The 16521-nt window shown below is 40.2% G+C and overlaps 1 protein-coding gene across 3 annotated transcripts in view; it reads left to right on the forward strand.

Moving 5' to 3' along the window:
- The first annotated feature begins 3311 nt into the window (after positions 1–3311).
- The window catches only part of LOC125710125 (cyclin-dependent kinase-like 5), a 53386-nt gene continuing 40176 nt past the window's right edge, over positions 3312–16521 (forward strand). For 2 of the 3 annotated variants that reach the window (XM_048979445.1, XM_048979448.1), the window contains exons 1-3: positions 4212–4323; positions 10278–10515; positions 16313–16347. In XM_048979445.1, coding sequence (XP_048835402.1) covers positions 10377–10515; positions 16313–16347 — 174 coding nt within the window. In that variant the 5' untranslated portion in view covers positions 4212–4323; positions 10278–10376. Of the gene's footprint in view, positions 3442–4211; positions 4324–10277; positions 10516–16312; positions 16348–16521 lie in introns of those variants that run through there. The other variant, XM_048979447.1, reaches the window with a different exon arrangement.

Here is a 16521-nt window from a genome sequence, read left to right on the forward strand (position 1 = left end):
TATGTGGGCGTAAGGGGAGCGAAAATTATGATGAAATCACTGGCAAGAGATTTGATCTGAATTTTAAAGTGATTCTTTACACGAATTTCAGTGTAATTACACTTGCTAGATATTCATGTTGATTGGTTTTTATTTTATCCGACAAATTTCTGTCACACATATTTTATTTCCAATACAAAACGAATATTTGACAACGTGTACTATGTACACCATGCATGTGGCCTAGAGTCTAGACAATGTAAACAAGATAATGTTGTCGGCATGTAGGTATTGAATTGTACAAAACATTACACCCATTACATTTTGTAAATATTTTTAAATTGAATGTAAAATACAATACTTCAAATTCCACAAATTATGTGTGAAATAATTATAAATGATAGACTATTAGGATTTTCAATTCTTTATTATAGGCCTATATCTGTTTTTTTGTTTTGTTACATATTGTTAAATTGTTATCTATAGTTATACTTCAGTTGACAAATTATATCTAAATCATTCTTTGACAACAACGAATTAAGGTTATAATCTATATATCACAAATGGAGGGATTGCTATCTGAATTAGAAAATAACGTTTTACATTTTTGACGCAGAATAACTTTGTAAATACGCGGTAACTTTTATTTTAGCAACATAACACACCATATGGCAAGCGGTCGCTCGGTGGCTAGCACTGTAGTCAGGGCCGGAGGGGGGCTAATTTTCAGCCCGGAATGTTACACCTCAGACTGGCCCAGGAGTCGGGGGATTTTGCGAGCTGGAGGGGGGTCCCCGACGACCATTTACCGAGCGTGTTGAGTACCCCTGCTATACCATACCACATAAAATTTCCTGACCCTAGTCACTAGACCATTGCCAGGGCACGAGGAATTCTTGCGATTAGATACTCCGGGACTCACTGTATAGCTATATATGTGTTAGATTCTCCTTCCGTACAAAACTGTGTGACGTTTTCGTGTTCTCCTCGCGTTCGTAGAAACTTCGTTCGGGTTACCTCCGGTAGTTCAATAGCATTAAGCTTGTGCCCTGCGACGAAGTAATAGATTGGAATCACGCCGCGATGCTGTACAGCATAAACAGTATGGATGTCGGGCATACACTAAACCATTCAAATCGTTTCGCTTAAGTTTTCTTTCTCCCAAATTTTCTCTTGTTCGTCTGCAGTGTTATTGAAGCAACTGATATAAAGCAAGGTGTACAACATTTGCAGTTTAATTGATAAATATTGAATATATTACGTGTTTCAGGACAATTACTAATTACTGTACAATATCACTTAAATATGTAAACCAGTTTATTCCAAATAATCGACTGCACACAAACCATTTAAATCTTGATTCGGCCACCCACGTTAGACAAGCTTCACCTCATCTCCTGTGTGAATATTGAATATATTAAGAGTTTCAAGATAATTACTAATTGTTTCAAAATATTACTTAAATATGTGTATTTATAATTATTACACTTGGCATTATAATATTATTACACCTAATTATATATAATGTGTTGGTCTTTGAATATATACATATGTGTTTGAATATATACTCACTTGAAGGAAACCACTTCTTGTAAATGTTGAAAAGTTTAGTTATACGTATTTAATGGGGTACTTAAAATAAATAGCTTCTATACCTGAAAAAAATTAAATCACCTTTAAATGTCTGCAAAAACAAAACCGTATACTGCCTAACTTTGTCACATTATCAAGACCTGATTTAAATGGTAGCGGCTGTCAGAAGTCATGTATCAGAAATATAATAACCATGTAGTAAACAAGAAAGCTAAATGAACTATACCTGTTACAGCCCAAAGGCTGAAGAACGTGTTGGTGAAATAACGTGACATATTTAATTATGATGCTTTACGAAGCCAGTCGAGCGTCCTGGTTGTGAGCAACAATTCAAAGAAATTAAATAATTTCTTTTGTACCAATTCACAATAATAAATATATAAATAAATAAAAATAGCGAACTAACTGATTGCCACCTAGGGGGCAGCATAATCTGAATGTTTCTGGGATTCAGTTAAGGCTTAATCTGTTCGGCAAGGCCGTTCTCTTGCTGCCTCCAGTTCACGTGTGAGGATAGCGCTAGTCTCTACGGTGCCAATCTGCAATGTCATTTTTTTCCAGTTTGTCAGACATTATTACCTAATTTGCATGTTTAGTGTAACTTTCTATGAATACCTAGTCATTAATACTATAAATTCAGGATTCAGACATGAGTTGTTTAAGATATGGATTAATAGTGTATATTTAAAATCATTCATTTATAATTTTTAATGAAATGTTTATTGTAGCATGAATCCTATTAAGTTAAATTGGCCGAAGATATCAAAAATAAGTTATACATTAAAAATGTACATGGTATGTACCGTATATGCATGTTGCATACAGGAATTCCCGTAACAAAAATTTGAGAAGCCAGTTTATTCAAAAGAAGCGACTGCACGCAAACCCTTTCAGCCTGGCGTCGGCTGCCCATCTTCACCTCATCTCATGTGTGCTGTGTAGTAACCAAGTGGACAGCAAACAAATCCAGATGGCCGGTCTCAGTCTTCAGCAAACTCCAGGCCAAAAATCACACACCGCTGTTTGCATCAAGCAGCAGCTACAGACAGCAGCAACAAACATACAAACTTCAGAAAAAGCTGCACATTCACCGACTGCAGCCAGTCCTATTAAGCACAGGCCATGGGGCAAGGTTCAAAAGTTACATTCATTTCATAAGTTTTACACTAAACTGAACACTGTGTTGGGGATTGATAGTTTTATCTGTTTGATATATTTTCATGTATTCTTTTTTAAATAGAGAGTTAGATAATGTTTAATATGTAATATGTATGACATATAGATGATGAGTTCCCTTAGGTAGGGCTAACACTTTTGACCTCGGTATTTTAAACATTCTGTCTAGGGCCCTGGTATTTTAATGAATTAAAGCATCCATCCATCCTCCAACTGTTTATTCTGGACAGGGTTGGGATATCTGTACATTACTCAGTAACCGTCGTAAACATATTGCAGTACCAAATATCACGAAGAGGTCTACCAGTTTTAGGATTATTACCATTGGTCACGATCGGATGATAAAGACAGGCTGTTGGAATCCGGATTACACGAAAAAGAATTCTTAATTGTAAATCACCAGCCCGCAGTCCTCATCGGCCTTACTATATTGCCTAACGGAAAGAAACGAGACCCCGCTTTTATAGCATTGATGCAGTTTCCACTGTTTTGATTGGTTCCCGATAGCAAAGGCGTGGTCGCGATAATTTTTTCCCAGATTCGATTGGCCACAGTTACTTCATGCAGAAAGCCGCAGCTGTTGCTAATAACCGTGGTAGGTTGTCAACTAAGGGTTTGGTTACTGTTGCTGCTGCAATGAGAACATCGGCAGTGCATGAGAGTGAATTCAATCCATTAATTGTCATCATTTGAGTGAGTATTATCAGTTTTATATATATATATATGTACTGCATATCGCTTTTGTAACGAATTGACAACCTTGTCGCTTTAGAATTGGACCCAAGAAAGGTATTCGTACCGGCAACTGTATTTTAAACGTGCCACACGACGCATTAGTTTTTGGTGACATACTTCTTGCGCAACACATTTTGTAGGCTATTGCATGAATTTATCTGTTTTTCTGTAGAAGTAAGTTGTGTGATGTAAGTACTTGGCTGCGATGAATAAGGATGCTGAGGCTGCCACACTGCGCACACTGGCATTTTGCAGGATGGAAAACATTCTGGACGGCAGACGCACTCACCGGTGCTGGTCTGCCGTGTACCTTCCTCTCTTACCCCGGCGTACGCATGTGGGTTTCTCGCTTCTCAGCACGATGCTAGAGACTGGCTGCTGCTGATCTATTTTTATTAATACCGAAGGTCGAAGTATTTGCGGTAACGAATGATGCGCTCTGCACATATCCATCAAGATCTCACAGTCGATGTTTTCTTTAATATCAATAAAATTGAAAATATACCAGCTTCGTCGACGATTAAAGTATATTTTGAGTGTATTTTGCAGTGCGATGGTTGCGCTGTCTCCTCCAAATACTGTAATATGTGTATTAATACAGGCGTACATTTTACATACTGGAAAGGATGGTGGGGGACCCGTGGGTGAGTTTGTCACTAGTGGCAACCGGGTCTTTTCCATATAAGTGTACAGTATACCGAAAAATACCAAGCTCTGAAAAGCGTAACACGACGCGTCATCAGAAGTAACATGCAGGGGCTGCGCACTTAAAACGCAATTTTCATTGCATATCTTCGACAGCGCTGCTGCCCGCGTAACCTTCGCGAAATAACATTACAGGTACCGACCGTTTACTTTCTATTAAAGATGCAATGCCTGTATATGTAAAAAATGGAGTTTAGGCGTGAGTGGGTATCCTTTAATCTCGTATTGTATCGTGCCCCAAGGAAGCCAAAATGGTATTATCCCATCACCTTTTCTGGCGTACCAGTAAACATAACAAAATAAGTAAACGCATGAGGATATTATAATTCTAATGAGGACCGTGTGTGCGTGTGGGATTTTTCAGAGTATTTACCAAACGCAGTACGTTAATTGGACGTTGCTTTTGGTAGTGAGAGGGAACTGATTGTAACTGACGTTCGGAGAGCTGTGTTTTTTAGTTGCAATATATATTTGTTTTCTCCAAGTAAGCTAAATAGCCTGGAATACAATAATATAAACTATTTTGTTTGATGATTTTCGCCACGCTTTCATTCATTCTTTCCCCAGAACCATGCATCAAGTTCAAGGTTTCTTTGATCTTGGTGCCTGTCCCAGGAAACACCGGGCATAGGGTGACGTACGCACACATACACGCTAAGGGCAGCTTAGACGCAGCAGGTCCACTGAACTGGCATGCAAACACCCACAAACAAGAGGAGAAGACGCAAACTCCACACACACACAGACCTAGGGCGGGCATCATATCCACAGCGCTGGAGGTGTGAAACCACAGTGCTGCCAACTGAGTCACCATTTACCATGTTTTATCATGACTTACTTGTTGGAACACTGTATAATCAAGATATTTGTATAAAGCATGCCTTTTTCGTAAATCCATGAAATTTGTCTCTTTATCTTAAGAACATTTTAAACACATCTTAAATGATATCTTCGGTTTTTCAAGTCACTTGTAGGACAGTCCCTGTTTTCTTAGGTGATTTTTCTATTAAGTATTTTACCAGTATTGCAAATACAGTGTTTCAGTGTTTTATCAGAAGCCAAAAAGAACATAGATTATCAGTAAGGTCCCATTCCTGCTAGAGATTGTCCAGTGTAACTGCCAGTGTTGCACTGTGAGCTAAATGGCATATATACAGTGCTGGTACTTTTACCATACGTGGGTAACATTCGGGGGTCGTGATAATACACGACGAGCAAGCTTGAAATGGTTGCCAAGAATCTTTAACACACCTTTTTTTCCCTGATCTAACGGTGTCTCATATAGAACGGTTTTTGGGTCAGGTTATATCTGGGCTGCCTTTGCTGGAAGGCTGGCACTGTTTATCGAGACCAGCCTAGCTCACAAACTGTTCTGATATCTCATCGGCCTGTGTTGTGTGATAGAACTGGCATGGGCACAGAAGGAGAGGAGATTACATTAAAATTCATCTCAGCTGCTGAATCATTTTGACAGGGCGTTTTATTTACTTATTCCTATTATGCTGCTGTGGTTTTAATAAAACAGAAATGTGCAACAGCCATACAGGAGAAATTTCTGGTATGTAGTTGGTACATTACTACCCCTCGAACACCTCTCTATCCTAGATCTGTAGTACTGTAGTAATCAGATGGTTGTGTAATGGATGGTGCAGCGAATTGTCATTTTAGTAGATTCATGATAACATCAGCGAACCGACTGAGCGCATAGAATGTTTTGCAATTATCTGAGAAGAGTTTAAAATCAGCTATCGCAGTAGGTTCCACCTTGTGGCATGACAGCTGTGCTAGTTTAATACTTTGAAATAAGCCCAGATCACAGAAGTCATAAATAATGTTTATATATATATATATATATATATATATATATATTTTTAAATAAAAATGATACTTTATGTTGCACAGATCTGCATCATTTCCGCAGTGTTCCACCTAATAGCATGTTGAATATGAAAATTGCAGTAAAGCCATTTAACTGTGTTCAATCACTTCTTTATTACAAAGATTGCAATGCTAATTGTCCTGCACACTTTTTTGTGTGTCTTGCCTAATTTTGACATAGTAGTTGCCCTTCCTTTCAGCTCGTGTATTTTCTCTGGATGGATTGTTTTAAATTTTTATGGTGATTACTGACGATCTTTGATGGAAACAGTCCCGGGGGCAGGACATGGCTGTGCATGATGTGAATATATGTCTGTGTTGCAATAATTTCAATTAATTTTTCACGGTAGCTTATCCAGCATAAGAGTTGTGGACAAACCGGAGACATTTCTCTCAAAGAACAGTGTACACAGTGGGGGAACTCCCTGAATGGGACGCCAGTCTATAACAGAGCACTCACTCGCTGTGGGTTACTTAGAGATGCCAATTCACCTAATTGCTTATTATTGGGCTTCAGAAGGAAACTGGATTATCTAGAGGAAACCGGAACAAAAACCGGATGCAAATTCCAAATAGGCAGAGCCAGTTGTGGGCATCAGACTCTCAGTTCGTCTGGCATGCGGCCACAGCGCTACCCTTCGTGTCAACCCAGAATGATGTATATTGTATTTTTGTAATAATGTATTGCCCAGTAGTACTCTTATTTTTCATTTAATTTATATATTTTTTTGCAGTTATTTTTAAAATGTAAATTTTATATAATGCCATATGTCAGTGTTTACACTGACTCCCGGTTATTTTTGTGGCATTTTTCTTTCATGATAGCTGCCCAAGAGTGCGTCCAAAATCACGTACCTATTTGCAGTGTAGCAGGCGAAATACAGGATGCAAAGCGAGCAGGATGGATGAGACGCTATACCAACAGTACCCAGATGACGCACTACATTCTGCGAGATTCCGAAGTTTGCAGCTGATGGATGCTATGCTATCCCACAAGGCCAGTGGAGCAGTGAGGAGCTTCATTTCCTCAGAAATTTTTGTCGAGGTCGCTGAGGAAGTGCCGTCTCTACAAATTTATGAAGTATAAAACAAGGCCCGGTTACATTAGTTGACTCAAATACGTATCTTTTTTTTTGTTGTTGTTGATCATTCTTAACAGCTTTTAACTTTCGCGAGGAGTCAAGTTATGTCACTGGAAATGATCCTGGTCCGGTAATATGTAAGAGGGCGAATGCATGAATTCTGTTCTCATGCACCCATGCAGTATATACTACATTAAAGGTTGAGTAGTAGTTTTCTCATGAAATTCAGGACCTGCTGTATAAGTATGTGATTTTGAAGGCACCTTTGGTGTCTGGGGCCTATTGCCTATAATGTGCCAATCCTGACTATCCAGGGCTTTGCATCGCAGACTGGATCCCTGTAGTCTCACAACACGGTACAGGCCTGCAGGCTCATCTGTGCTTGTGTCTCAGATGCCAGCAGTGAAATCCAAGTGAAGGAGGGCACCTGCCCCTTTCCTGTGATGGCCCTGTGCAACCAGCAACAGAATCTTGAGTTGATGAAATGGAGAAGGTGCCAGAGAACTTGTGGGTCCCCCAAGTGTCTATTCCATATCTGTGTCCAGTTCCTGGGCATTTAAGTTCCTTCAAAGTGCTTTTCTTTTACAGTGTGAGGGAGGATTAATTTCTCATTTGGCTAGAATGTTGGGTAAGGACAGATTAGGAGTTTAGAGGATGGCCCCTGTGTGTGCTCTCGTGGCTCAAAAAAACAGGAAAGCTACTGAACGATCTGCATTTTGCAATTATTCTGCCGTTTAAATGCATCTTCTGTGCTCGTTATTAAGACAGCCTGGATAGTAACCCGCAGAGTAGCACGCAAAGACAAATCGCCTGAGGTCGCACTGTCGATGCCTCTGGCGGACTTCATAATTTTACAGGCCTACCCTTTTTTTTGTATGAATAGCGAAGGGAGAAACAATTTAAAATCCGGTGGGTAGCATTACTGGACAGGATCCATCACTGTCTGGTTTATCCCAGAATGAACAAATAAGCTAACCAATGGGAAACCTGCTGGAGACAGTGTGACTTTGACAAGCCACCAGAGGCTTTAGCATCTAGTTTCTCTTATCACCACTTCTCAGACAATCAGCAGCACCGTCTTTCTGCAAAGTGGCATGGACGGCCTGACCTCGGGTGACCTAACCCCGCCTCCCTGCAGGTGCTCATCCAAATCATCCTGGCTGGCAGGGCAAGCGAGCCCCCTCCTCCTCCTCTTTGTTGCGTGGGAGCGCATTTATAGCCGCTGTGGAGTCTCGATGGTTTCCCAAAAGCTCCGCCGTGCTGCAGTCAGTCCGGTCTCCTCTGACTCTCCCTCTCACCCTCTCTTTCACACCACAGCCAGCTTCTAGATCTATCTATCTATCTATCTATCTATCTATCTATCTATCTATCTATCTATCTATCTATCTATCTATCTATCTATCTATCTATCTATCTATCTATCTATCTATCTATCTATCCATCCATCCAGCATCTCTGTGTGAGAAGTGCTCACTAGGAAGGGCTGTGGACAGGGGACATGTGTGCAAGGCAATCCCACTGCAGTATTCATCCACTAACAGAAGTGGGAAATAAAGACATAATCTCTGTAGATCTACATCTAAAAATGGATCCAGTGATCCATTATGTACAGTAATGGTCCCCAGATCTCCACTTCATTGCCCTTCCTCAGTCATGCCAGAGGCTTGGGGCTTTGAGGGCTCATTATAGGCTTGAAGAGTAGTTAACGAATTTAATCTAATTTTCTGATAGTGGGATGATATATTGTTTTAATGAAAAGCTTGGCTCTCATTTTTTTGTTCTTGCCAGGTGTTGATAAAGGTGACATATATGAGTGAAATAGGGGGCTACATGTGCTTATATGAACTTCTTTCTGGACCCAGATTACTGGCATGATGGACTGTGGGCTGTCTCCTGAAACTGCCCTGTCCACCTGGCACAAAGCTGTTTGTGTTCCGATTTGGCACTTACTCCCTATAGATGGGAGTCATACTATTTACAAATGACAGCCCCCCCCCCAATGTCTTGACTAGACTCTTTAGTCTTTTTAGTTTTAAGGGCCTGGTGGTACAACAGCCAATCACAAACTGGGCACGCTGATCTTGGAGGTAGAGATAGAATTGCACTGTAATGGATTTATCCGGAACGGTAAGCAGAGACCCTGATTTTACAGTGGACACATGCAGTATTGATCAAAAAGGAAACACAACCCTAAGCAGAGATGTTAATCTATGTCAGATTCAAGCATGATTGTAAGATTTACTGTAGCAATGAATTTTCATGGTATTTCTTTTTTGTTATTCAGTGATAGGATGACATTTCACTTTAAGTGACGTTAAACTCTATTGTTGCTTCATTTCCTGTGACCGTGATGATTTCAGATTGCCATAGATCTTTTTTAGCAAACCATACCCAACCCTTTTATTAAGTGTTTTTAACCATAGGCCCTAATTAAAAAATCATAATGAACTGATTACTTAGAATGAGGTAAATATTGGCTCACTTTATCTGTTTATGTAATGGGTCAGCTGAAGTAATGAATAAATGGAAATAAGCAGATTTAAATGCATTTAGGGCAGATTTTAGAATGTTTCACTTTGTTTTCATGTAAATAAAATACAGGCTGTAATTCTCGCTGCGGTTAAAACTAAGTGTTCAAGACAATCTCCAGCTGAGCCTTCTAAATACTTAACAGTAAATATTTAACTAACTGGCATTAAATTTTCTGACTGCTTACTGGATTTGTAATGTTCACTATGCAAAGGCCACCACAAGAAACTTCAGCTTCTACACTGAGGGACCAATGTAAGATTCGCAAACAGAACTCTGAATAGTTTGAGTGCCGTTTTCCTATCAGAAAAGCAAAATAAAAACAGTTTTTGAACAAGTGCAGATAGAGAGACCACAACCGGATCAATGAGGAAGTTAGATATTCGGTTATATCGACGGTGTCACTATTGCTAGACGGATTTCTGAAATAAGAGCAAATTTTCTTAAAATTTCTGTTTTAAAGTGAGTTGGATCATTTTTACACGGCCCCTTATAATGTTTCCTGAGATAAATGAGAAATAAACCGGTACCACTTAGCATTGCTTTATGCATCTTGAAAAACTAACGCAGCCCCTTTCTGTGTTTGTCGTCTCATTTCAGGTGTGTGCGTGTGCCTGCGTGTGTGTGCGCGTGTGTGTATGAGTGTGTGGGTGCATGTGTGCGTGAAGGGAGCATGCGTGATGTGCGGTGTGCGACCACATGCTCTCCAGCAGGCTGCCGGCTCCTCACTCTGCTCCACTGACCACGCCTCTGCTCTTCCTCTTGTTTGTCTTCATGAAGACTCCTGACACCGGTGATGTGATGAATAAATTTGAAGTCCTTGGGATTGTAGGTGAAGGTGAGTGACTGATTTTGCTTTGACCCTCTGAAATAAGGGCAGGTTCTGTTGCATGCTGTGAAGAGAGGCGAAAGCTAAGTGTTTTCAGAATCTGTTCATTTTGTGACACTTGTCATACGGTATTAAGTCATATTGTGTCACAATATATTAAGAACCTGTAGGGGGTGAACGAAACAACGGAAACAACACATGAGAAGGACTTTAACGTCAAGTCACTAAATCTCAGCTAGAAAGGTGAGTCATGTTAGGCTGAATGCCAATTAACGAAATGTGTCAGATAGTGCAAGAGAGAGTTTTTAGAGCAATCTGAGCCAGATAGAGGACAAAGATGCCTTGTTTATACCTGTTTTTAAAATGTGTCTTGGACAGTCAACCATAAGTGATCAGCTGACCACTTGTGATCAGATTTTGTTTCTGCCCCGTGCGCAATTATTGTAACGTCCTCCACCGGGACACATTAGATATGTGGTGAAATGCCTCCCAGACCACCACAGCAAGTGCTTTTAGGGTTCGGATCACAATGCGTCTTGGTGAACGTTTACACTTGTATTTAGCGCTGTCCGCTTGCGATCCGATTGCCCAAGATGCATTTTGAAAGCAAGTGTAAACGGGGCCAGAATCAGCTCCTGAATCACAGGTTCATCACTCGCAAGAAACTGCAAAATATTTTATGTGTCAAGGGCAACGGTCTTAAAATTGATGACAGCATGTTCTGAACATGGCTGAGCTGCAAGAGGAACAGTCGTCCTCTCTGACAAGGATAGATGGGCACTTAACAGGATATTTGCTAAACACCACAGAGTACAGCCTCTGAAATTAGCATAGAACATAATCAGCACCAGCAGGACCCAGTCGCAAACAGAAATGTATGTTGTGTGCTTTTCAAAGCTGGAATTTATTTTTGCGACAAATGTAACAATTTTTTTTTGCAGATTTACCATGTGCATGAATTTTTGCTTCCAGGGCAAATTGTAGCAAAATTTTTAAGGAAAACACAAGGTATAATCTGACCCTAAACATAAAGATAAAATCATGTTGAGTGGTACATTCCCTTAAAATGACAAAAGGTATAAGTACAAGTCACTGGATAGTGCAGAATCCAGTACTCATTCTGACTTGTCGCAATTGGATAACGTTTCAGGTAACTTAACATTATGGATAAATGGAGGGATGTATCTGTGGTCTCACCTCATTCATCTAATTGTAAAACCACCCTTTTCACCAAGCTGTGACTGAAAGAGTAAGGAGAAGCGTTTATTAAGTGCCTGGCTATTTTTACGCTCTTTTAGGCTATTTTTTTTTAGGTCATGGGCTGTGACGCTCCAGTAAGGTTGGGTTTAAAGATAAAATGGCTCATTTAGGGGAATGTCGTTCCAGGGTTTCTTGAATTGTTCTGACTAGCATTTATAAGCACAAGAGGCAGTATGTATTAGGGTTGTTAAGGAAGTAAAGAAGATTTAATAATCCTAATAATAATAATAATGAACCTTAATCATGGTGCCAAATGAGCTTAATCAGGTGATATACGTATCGCTCTACTGGCTAAATTAAGTGCATTCTCTGCAATAGCCGCTATCATAAATCAACCTACGAAGTAATTGATTCGGTCTCCTCTGTGTCATTTCACAAAAGCTTGTTTCCATCTTCACGTTTCTTATGCATATTAACTGATGCTTCCAGTAAATGCCCATTTTAACATATAGAAGTTTTACTGAAATAATATGGGTTGAGTATCTCACGGAAGGTTCCCCTATCGTTGGGTTGTGAGCGCGTAGCTTCAACCAGAACACAATCTGTAACCTCCCATATTAGTCAAAATCAGTAATAACTGAAAACTTAAAGCATGGAAATTTATTTTTCCTCTAATAATTAAAAATACTAATAGTACTGATGATTAATAAAATGACATTAAATGAGGTCAGTGATTTGACAGTTTCCAGTTGTTAGTCATAATGGGACTTACTGTTTGACTCTGTAACTGAATTAACTGAGGTGACAATAGCTCAGAGAAGCTGTCAGATGAACAGGGTGTTACCCTCAAATAATTAAAAGAAATTGTAATGTAACACACGTTTTGTTGTCTCACCTCTCTTCCATACCTTCGAACACAAGGGCTCACACATTTGGGTATAGGTTCATCTCAGTGGAGCTTATGTCCCAGCCCATATCCGTCTTTGTTATTACATCAGCTGTGTTCAATGCTGAACTGTCTCTCCATCAGATGCTTATCGGTTTTGTCGTTCTTTAGATTAGGTTGCATAATGAAGAATATGATACTTATACTACAGCAGACAATGGACAATGGAATGTAAATCAGCTTGCAGCGCTCAAAGTATATTGTAAACAGACCAGAACATTTCACAGTGGAGAATTTGTATATTTAAAGAACAATGCAATGTCTGCCCTTAAAAAGAGTCAGAACGCGATATAAACATTTGGGTTAGAATAAGTATTTTTAAAACCTCGATTAAGCATCAGATGGACAGCTCGTACGAATTGGTTGAAATGCAGCTGTTTGGGCTTTTTATTTTATGATGTTAATCTTGTAATTCTTGTCTGTTGTGCACATCTGTTGGAATATCCATCCATCCATCTATCCATCCACCCTCTAGCTGCTTGCCCTGGTCAGGGTTTTAGGGGATTTGGAGCTCATTCCAGGCAGCACAGAGCACGAGACTGAGGTACACCCTCTTGATGCAAGTCCATTTGAATATGTCACTGCTCATAGGAGGTGCACCAAATGGATGTGGATTTGTTTTTAATAGGTTTTATAGTGCAGTTATACCAGGCTACGATGTCATCAGTTTCTCCAGTATCTTAAAAAGGTACTTAGAAAGGGTTTTTTGACCATGCTAAGTGGTTGTAAGATGAAAGAATGGTACTTGAAGTACAGAAATAACAGAAAGAGTTTTTCTGAACACACAGGTATTTTGGGAGAAAATGGACACATTATGTGTTGTGCCTTTCACTGCATCCAGGACAATGTAGTTACAACGTGAAAATTAGTCATCAAGAATCTTTCATTGGAATGACATCAGGGACCACTACTGATTTATCAGCTCGATTCCAACCGGTGTCTGTTGGTACAGTGTGCTTACAAGACACATCAAATTCTCTATACTATTTCCTTGCCATTGTCTGTTCTTATTCTCCTTACCATTGTATACTTATATTCTTTGCCTTAATATGGAGCAGATTTATTTGGCTTAGGGCAAAATCTTTCTTGGGGCTACATTTTGAAAATGTGTTCAGTTATGCCTGATAAAGTCCAAAGCTGAGCCATTGGACAAGTGGCTTTCCCACCCCCCAGTACATTTGTCAAACAATCCTGTTTATTTATCATATCATGCAAAATTACTTTAGAATTATTTGTTATGGGAAGAAAAACTAATATTAATAGTATTGATCATTAATAAAACGACATATTAAATGAAGTCAGTGATTTGACAGTTTCCAGTTGTTAGTCATATTGGGACTTACTGTGTGACTCTGTAACTGAATTAACTGAGGTGACAGTAGCTCAGAGAAGCTGTGAGATGAACAGGGTGTTACCTTGTAATGCAGTGTTTCCCAATCCAGTCCTTGGGGACCCACAGTCAGTCCATGTTTTTGCTCCCTGTGCACTCCGTACCAGGCTGTCCACATTTTTGCTGCCTGTGGCTCCCTGTGGACTGGATCAGGAAACACTGTCCTAATGGAATGATCATGGGATACCACCTAACCTGACTGCGAATGCAGTTTTACAGCAAGGAGGCTTTTCAGTTCCATGTTTCCCAGAGCGAAGGGCATTCGGTGAACTCCGGCGAACTTCCTTTCAGTCCAAAAGCGGAGCGCCTCATTGTACGTCAACATTGATTCTTTTCATGGACCTCGGTAACTAAATCAACAGCCCAGATCGATCAGGAGGGAGACTGCCGCCTTCCTTAGGTGGACTGACAGACCAGAATCCACATGCTTCTTTCAGCTTTGAAAACAGATTTGTCCTGCATTTTCGGATTGAGGAACTGCACTGTCTTGGGAACTTAGCAGTCACTTTGATCCAAAAGCACTGTACAGTTGAGACTGCAGTGTGGGCCAATCTCTGGAGCAACTTAGGTTTCAATCACGGACACAGACCCTGGAGCAGCTACAGTATCACACCAGCTATCCCACCTAGTCCAGGTGCATGTATAGAGTCTCATATTTTCTTTTTTTCTCATATTTACATGCATTTTTCTATAAATTGCATAGACTAGATGTATATGTGTCAGGTTAGATAATTCTTCAGAATTCATACACAAAACCATTAAAATAGACTTTTGTATATGTTACTGAAGTGAGATTAAATTTAATGAAAATGTCCATGTCATATGAGTACTTAGAAATGATTATTTATGGACTGTTACTGTATTTCACATAAAACTATTCTTGTGAAATATTGAACACTCTTCAACTTTGCCATTTTCATACTTTGTGTGGAGAGAATTTGAGCTAAACTCTGCTGCAAAGTTACCGGAATGTGGACCCGCAGTGGGGGGGACACCTGTTGTGTTAAATTGGCAGAAACACCCTTTGGGTAATTGTGTCCTTAGCCTCTCAGTGAGCTGCTTATAATAACTGCTTACGATATCCATCGGAGGTGGGGGGGGGGGGGGCAGTAGCTCACCTTTTTGAACAAACAACTCGGACAAAGAAAAGTGGATCTTAGAATTTGGGATTGTTGAAGTCGTATGTTTTCGCCACAGAACAACTGTTGTGGCGGCAGCTATAAATAGAAGTGCAGTGTCAGTGGTGGCAAGAAAAATGTGTAAATAGCGTGGATGTGAAAAAGGGATAAATGTGCTGCTGATAATGACTTTAATGGACTGAACATATCCAGGCGAGACGCTGTGGCTTCATGAATTTTTAGTGCTTTTTTGGGCAAGAACAATGGCCCGTATTACGAGGCTTAACAAAATAACTTGTCAGATTTAAGGTAGTCTGGGCTGAATGTAAGTGAATGGAGATAAAGTCCATTTAAACTGGGATACCTTAAATCCAACAAGTTATCTGGCTAAGCAAGAAATCTGCTTTATGATACAGGGCCCATATTAGCTTATGCTCTGCTGTCTCTCTTGTCACTCAACTAATTTGGTTACCACCGGTGTCTGAAGTGGGGAGAAAGGGGTGCCAATATTCCCTAGTTATTCAGTACCTAGTGCCTGTTTTCCCCTTGTCATTCAGTACCTAGTGCTGGTACTCCAGTTGTCATTCAGGACCAGGTGCCAGTACTCCCTTTGTTATTCATTGCCAGGTTTCGGAACTCCCCTTGTTATTCAGTACCTAGTGCTGGTACTCCCCTTGTTACTCAGTACCAGGTTCCAGTACTCCCGTTGTTACCCAGTAAAAGATGCCGGTACTCCCCTTGTTACTCTGTATCAAATGCCTGTACTCCCCTTGTTTGTCAGTACCAGGTTCCAGTGCTCCCGTTGTTACCCAGTAACAGATTCTGGTACTCTTGTTATTCAGCACCAGGTGCCGGTACTCCCCTTATTATTCAGTACCAGCAGATACAGAGAAGGTACCAGTACTCTGAAGAGAAAAACAAAGAGGTACTGGTACTGCATACTGATGAGTACTGGCCCACTTCAAGCACTGATTACCACTTAGTGAATTAGTGGTAGGTTGTCAAAGTTGATTCTGTGATTGTATCAATGGTTGAATTTGGTAGTGATGTATTTTTTTGTGTTCCTGTTGTAGAGAAAACAGGTCTTGTAGCTGACTGCGTGTATCTACTGAACTAAGATGTTTTATCATTTTTTTCTCTTTTTTTTCCAAGGAGCCTATGGTGTTGTCCTGAAGTGCAGGCACAAGGTAAGATAGTGGCTCTGATCAGTACGTACAATTTATACATATCCATTAGCTTAACTGCATGTCTCTGTACTGTAGGAGGGAACCTTAGTGCCCAGAATAAACCCACATGACATGGGGAGAACTTGCAAACTCACACTCACACACACTCACACACACTCACACACACACACACAC

Source organism: Brienomyrus brachyistius, chromosome 16, assembly GCF_023856365.1.
Source record: "Brienomyrus brachyistius isolate T26 chromosome 16, BBRACH_0.4, whole genome shotgun sequence".
NCBI lineage: Eukaryota > Metazoa > Chordata > Actinopteri > Osteoglossiformes > Mormyridae > Brienomyrus > Brienomyrus brachyistius.